Consider the following 6,992-nt stretch of genomic DNA (forward strand, 5'->3'; position numbering starts at 1 on the left):
AGATGTGTACAATCAATATATAGATATCAATATATATATATATTTTTTTCAATTTGTTTTTATTAATCTACAAAATATTTAAGTACCTTGTTGGTGTGCTAAAATATTACTGCAGTTTTTCTATCAAATAACATGTAGACTAACATCACTATATTGGGCTATAAAAACTCACTCCCCCTGAATTGTTCAAGTTCAACCACCACACAAATTTGACCTAACCTTACATTTTCTTACAAATTCATGTATCATGCACAGGGACGTTGGCGACTGCAAGGCTCCGGCTTTTTTAATTTTTAATTTTATTTATTTATTTTTTTTTTGGGTGGGGAGGAGTTTGGTTAGAGGGGGATTTTTTGAGCGACGTGATTATATACGCACATAGTATCGAATGCATAGAAACATACATCTAAATCGGATTAATACAAATTCAAATTTTGAATCTTTTGGAATAACTTACTGCTGTTTGCAGGCTTCTCGAAAAAGACTTAAACATGGTGCTTTCTCTATTTGTATAGCCAATTTCGAAAGAAATGTTGTTGAATCTAACAAGTACTCTAAATGTAGATACACCTGTAACATAAAAATATATAAACAACAAATGTGTTTTTATAATTGCCTATTTTAAAGTTAACATAATATATTGTTTTTTGGATAACGTTAATGTTAGAAAGATTGGCTTTAGCGATTGAATTGAGGGTGGATTGCCTTTAGGAAGTGGAACATCATTTGCACATTTCCACTGGAATAGTACCTTACCAGACCTTATTGACTCATTAGTATGTCAGTGATTGGGTAACAGATTTCATTAGCACCCTCTTTCAGAACTTTTAGGGGTATTATATCTGTTCTAGAGGATTTCATGACAGAAATTTTAATAAGTCTTTTCAGAACATTCCATGTGTTGAATCGGGGTGGCGGTTCAGCACTGGGGAGATAAGCTGGTAAGTTTACCGGGGGAATTGGTTGCTGGGTTTGGGAGAAACTATCAAACGGTTAGTTTGTCTTATTAGCTATTGAGGTATGGTGAGTTGGATTAACATCAGGAATATTAATTGTAGGCTCGGCTCTTGCTATCCTGTCAAAGAGCGGATTTGTTGGTTCTACATGCCAGCATCTGATTGCTGGAGGTATCTTATTTTATTTACATTGTGTCTTGTTTTGGATTTTTGAATTTCATGATTAACCTGGTTCCTGAGTTTTTTTCCAGAGTACATGCCTGTAATGTAAGAATGGTTTTTGCCGTTCCTTTATTGTTTTATTTTTATCTGTCAGCCAAAATGTATCAGCATTATGCAATTTGACTATATTTTTAGGAAAAAATGTATCCATACCTAAACCTATGATCTGATATAATAGGTCAGCTTTGGATTGGTAAAACCTACCTGTGATTAATACTGTTGCAGTGTTAGACATTGCGTCTTTTGCATCCTGAGATCTAAAACCTACGCATGCGTAGTCACCCTGATCCTGCCCTTCCTCCAGTTGTAAACTATATGTTGGTCCATTGTCTGGTATATGCTTACCATTCTTATACCATTTGTAAAATTCAATGTTTTGAATCTCACATTTTAAAATTGAGATCGAACCAACATCGTTAACTTGCGATTCTGGGTGGATAATTACTTTCGGATCTGTAAAATCAATATAGGTAAGGTAATTGTAGTCTGTATCCAATATTGAACATAGGAGAATGAGCTGTTGGGAGCCAATTGTTCTAAGCTGCAACATTGTGTGGTAAGATAATTTGTGCTAACAGATTTTCTTAATAATCAAAAAATATAAAGAATATCCCTAATGAAAAAAAAATGTGGATGTGGTCTCTCAGAAGTGTTTTTAGTGGTTTCAAAGGCTTTTAATCGATATGATTTGGAGTCTATTAATAAGCAGAAAATACATACATTTGTTTTTTTCTCCCAGACAAATTGTGCTTTTTCTCCTTGCAGGTCTTACATTCCCTGCCTCATGCTGCCAGTGCATATGTGAAAAGGCCTATACTCTGTTGTGTTCTTTGTTACAGAAGCAGACTATAATTATTTTTTCTGGTTTTGACCCCAAAGATCACTTATGACATTTGACATTAGGCTGTTGCTACCTCAATATGGGAGGTGTCACCAGCTCTCTCAACAAGTTTGAATGAAATCGACCTAATTGTTTGCCACTAGTAGCGTTTTGAAATGGTGCCCAAAAAAACCCCATAAAAATGACTCCTTAATGGCCTTTAATTCCAAATCTCTGAACACAGTATAGACTCTGCCTCTTGTAAATTTGTTCATGCAAGTGCAAAACTGTACTATACCCTAGGAGCCAGACCAGGTTTTGTATGCACTTTGAGGTGCAGAGAATTTGACTTCAGAAATTGGTTCAGGGTGGTCCAAGAATTATTTTTGGCTTGGAAACATATTTTCAAAATGTGGCGAAAGGTCAAAAGGTCAGGGTCAAAGCTATAAAGTCCTTGTATCTCCGCAACCACAGGTGGTAGGGAGTTAAATTTGGTGCCAAATTGTTCAGAACATGCACATTTATTTTTGCTCTAATAGAACATTTTGCTAAAAAAATGACCGGAAATGCCATTTCTGACCTTTGACATGCTTCAAGGTCATAGCCATATTGTCGTTATATCTCCGCAACCACTGGCGGTGGAGGGTTAATTTTGGTGTGAATTTGTTCGGAACATTCATGTTTCTCTTTGGTCTAATAAATGAGTTTGCAAAAAAATGACCGGAAATGCCATTTCTGACCTTTGACATATTTTGTATATGATAGCCATTGAGTCATTATTATCTCTGCAACCACTGGCGGTAGACAGTTAATTTTGGGGCCAAAATGTTCAGAAAATACATATTTCTATTTGCTCTAATAAACATTTTACTAAAAAAAAAATGACCGGAAATGCCGTTTCTGACCTTTGACATGTTTCAAGGTCATGCCATATGGTCCTTATTTTTCCACAACCACTGGTGGTAGAGAGTTAATCGTGGTGTCAATTTGTTCGAAAAAGTCATGTTTCTATTTGGTCTACTAAATTAGTTTGCTAAAAATGACTGGAAATGCCATTTCTGACCTTTGACATATTTTATATATCATAACAATTGAGTCGTTATTATCTCCGCAACCACTGGTGGTAGAGAGTTATATTTGGTGCCAATTTGTTTGGAACCTTCATGTTTCTATTTACTCTAATAGACATTAAAAAAAAGTGCCGAAATGCTGTTTCTAACCTCTAACATGTTTAAATGTCATAGCCTTATTCCTTATATCTCCTCAACCACTGGTGGTAGAGTGTTTATTGTGGTGACAATTTAATCGAACATTCATGTGTCTATTTCTATCTATTATATATCTATATATCTAATGGAATACGGTAGTTTGCTAAAAATGGCCGGAAATTCTTTTTCTGACCTTTCACATGCCGACATATATTATTATTATTATTATTATTATTATTATTATTATTATTATTATTATTATTAAGGCATATTTATGCTTATCTCTGTACATACTTGTTGTTAAGACTTAATATTAATCTAAAATTATTCATTTACACATGTTTCTGTTTAATGTATTATCATTTTTTAAAAAACGTAATATGTTTATATATACAAACTACTGCATATATCTCTACAAAGAGATCCAGGCTTTTTTCCCATAGCATTGTTGTTTTTCAGTACTTTGCCTTTTAATACAATATATATATATATATATATATATATATATATATATATATATATATGCATATATATTTAAACATAACTGTATATACATGCATGCATGCATACAGCATGCCAAAATAGAAACATGAACAACAAACCGAACAAATTGACACTAAAATTAACTCTCTACCGCCAGTGGTTGCGGAAATATAAGGGCAATATGGCTATGACCTTGAAGCATGTCAAAGGTCAGAAACAGCAATTCTGTTCATTTTTTAGCACAATGTTCCATTAAAGCAAATAGAAATATGCATGTTCCAAGCAATTTGGCACGAAATTCAACTCTCTACTACCTGTGGTTGCGGAGATACAAGGACCTTATAGCTTTGACATTTGACCCTGACCTTTTGACCTTTTGCCACATTTTGAAAATATGTTACCAAGCCAAAAATGATTCTTGGACCACCCTGAACCAATTTCTGAAGTCAAATTCTCTGCACCTCGAAGTGCATTCAAAACCTGGTCTGGCTCCTATGGTACTATTAGTATAGGACCTAGCTAAGGTGTGTATGCACTTAATTTAGGAGACAATAGTATTGCCTACCATTTATTGTAGCACTTACGGTTAAAAAGGGAGCGTGCTCCCTATTTTACATTAAGCTAATTATCTCAAGTGTTATAGACTAATGAAAACTAGGAACAACAGTAGGATGTATGCCAAAATAAAATCTCTAACAGCCCGAAAATGAACACACCCATTTTTAAATTGCCATGGCCATTTTTTTTTAGTGGAAATGCTACTTTAAACATTTGACTAGAAAAATTCCACCTTAATCACAAGTCCCATTCATATGGAAATTAGCTTAAATATCCAAAATAGGGGCCACACCCCTTTTTTTTTTACTAGTTGTGCTACTTTAAATAGGAGACTCTCGACAATCTGAACATATTGCAAACAAAGGTTATTTATAAATGAACACATATGAGGGGGAAACATTTCAGAAATCAGACTGTGGTCATATTATGACTTATTCATGCAAATTAGCCTAAATATGCAAAATATATAGGACCACGCCGCTTTTTCATTAAAAGTGCTACTTTACAGTAGGTTAAATATAACGAATATAGCCTATTGAAAACAAGACTTTTTTTATTTTATATAAAAACACATTATGATGAGGAGATTAAATTTCAGAAATTCAACCTTAATCACAAGTCCCGTTCGCTAATTTTTTTTTTCCTGAAGAGCTAAGCATAGGGAAGTATATAAAGCGCTCTGATTGGCTAATGATAAGATGAAATCATCGCACAAGTTGGCACAAGAGTCAACCAACTCGCACTCGAATACGGATACGGTGCGAGTGAGAGTGATCTCAAGAAAGCAGTATAGGTTTGATTCACCGATTGCAGACTATTGTTTTCTCAGAGTAAGTTTTTATTACTGCATACGTAACCCACAAAGATCAAAGTGAAATTGTAAGGAGGGTGTTGCATCTCATGACTCTATCTAGGACCAGTCTAGGCAAGGCCTATCCTTGGCGTAGTTGGAAGATGGACCTACATTCCTATCCCATATCATCAATCATGATGCAAGAAAGATCAATGCAACACTTATACAATAGGTCTAGTTTGCATGACAAGTTCGCCTTCTTTTTTCTGAAGAAGTACCTAGCAGAGCAACCTGCTTAAGGCCCAAATAGTCTATTTTTTCCTATAATTCTACACCTCAATACTGTAACATAATAATTATTATTAAATAACTACCCTACTACTACCAAACTTTACTACTACTAGAGCTTAGACTCAGGCCTATTGTCCACAGCTCTCCAATACTTAAAAATAATATAATTTTAAAATTATAATGTTATACTTGACTAACAGCAAACTTGGCAATGTGAGATGCCCCCTTTCTTTATTATTCAGTTGCCTAAATTATTGGTTGTATTTTTTTTTTACCATTTTAATTTTTCTATTTTGTACTTTTATATGATGTTACAACATTTTAACTGTCTAGTCTTTTATTATAGGCCCCTATATATCTTTTTTTAATGAATATTATGTAACACAAGTAACATGCAATTTGGTCTTTGGCCACCTTATATTATTGTTTGAGATGTGATGTTTGAATAAATAAAGTAATATATTTAAATATCAACCAACCTACAAATAAGTAGCAACCCAGATGTTGTTATGTCATGACATAATAAATGGATGCACAGTACAGCACAATTAATTACTTGAATCTGGTGTTTTGTTTTTTTTTTAGGTCCATGAAATGATACCACAGAATAGGAAATTGGCCTTTTGGATGCTTCTGGATGGAATGGAGACTGGTAGACATTGCTAATATCAGAATGCATAGAACCATCTCATCATTACCTTCAACACACCCAATTCCAAATGAATGCCTAACCAAAATACATGAACAAATGTACAAAGTAAAAAGCCAGATGTTGCCTATAATGTCAAAATATGTTTAGAACATTTAGGAAAGACACAGTTGGGTAATGGAAGGTTGTGCGAAGAGAACATTGTACTGAAAATGTTCCACTGAGTACTCACATAACCTAGTGTATACAGAAAACCAAAACCTTGAAAAAAACTTATTCTTTTAAGTCAAAAAATGTATATTACACTCTTGCCAATAATAGTAATAGTTTAAACAGTATCACTTCGGGAAAATAGATATTGCATTATTTATTTAAAAAATAGATAAACTTTGTGATTGTACTAATGGTCATACATCTGCTTTTTTTACTCTTCTGTACTATTATATTTATTACTGTATTTGTTAGCTAATATTTACAAACACAATTAAGGGTTGCCTTAATTTATTATCTGGAATTATCTCTGTTAATTCACACTTTATTATATCATTTATAAGTTGGTTTTATTATCTATAATTCGAGAAAAAAGAGAACAATAAAGAAAAATAATTTTACAGATTTGACTATTTTATAATTTACTTGCTTCAATTTTTTCAGATGTGCACTTTCTGTCTCTTATACACATCTAGATGTGTATAAGAGACAGGGTGTGTATGCACTTAATTTAGGAGACAATAGTATTGCCTACCATTTATTGTAGCACTTACGGTTAAAAAGGGAGCGTGCTCCCTATTTTACATTAAGCTAATTATCTCAAGTGTTATAGACTAATGAAAACTAGGAACAACAGTAGGATGTATGCCAAAATAAAATCTCTAACAGCCCGAAAATGAACACACCCATTTTTAAATTGCCATGGCCATTTTTTTTTAGTGGAAATGCTACTTTAAACATTTGACTAGAAAAATTCCACCTTAATCACAAGTCCCATTCATATGGAAATTAGCTTAAATAT

The 6,992-nt window shown here is 33.4% G+C and overlaps 1 protein-coding gene across 1 annotated transcript in view; it reads right to left on the reverse strand.

Annotated features, from left to right (window-relative positions):
* Positions 1–6,992, reverse strand: part of LOC117118060 (adhesion G-protein coupled receptor G6-like) — a 42,551-nt gene that overhangs the window by 25,918 nt on the left and 9,641 nt on the right. Inside the window, exons 3-4 of the mRNA XM_033262553.1 lie at positions 1,383–1,631; positions 458–570 (exon numbers count right to left, since the gene is read on the reverse strand). Coding sequence (XP_033118444.1) covers positions 458–570; positions 1,383–1,631 — 362 coding nt within the window. The remainder of the gene's footprint in view (positions 1–457; positions 571–1,382; positions 1,632–6,992) is intronic.

The sequence above is a fragment of the Anneissia japonica genome, unplaced genomic scaffold (genome assembly GCF_011630105.1).
Source record: "Anneissia japonica isolate Jap-2015-1 unplaced genomic scaffold, ASM1163010v1 scaffold287844_len763494_cov143, whole genome shotgun sequence".
NCBI classification, from domain to species: domain Eukaryota; kingdom Metazoa; phylum Echinodermata; class Crinoidea; order Comatulida; family Comatulidae; genus Anneissia; species Anneissia japonica.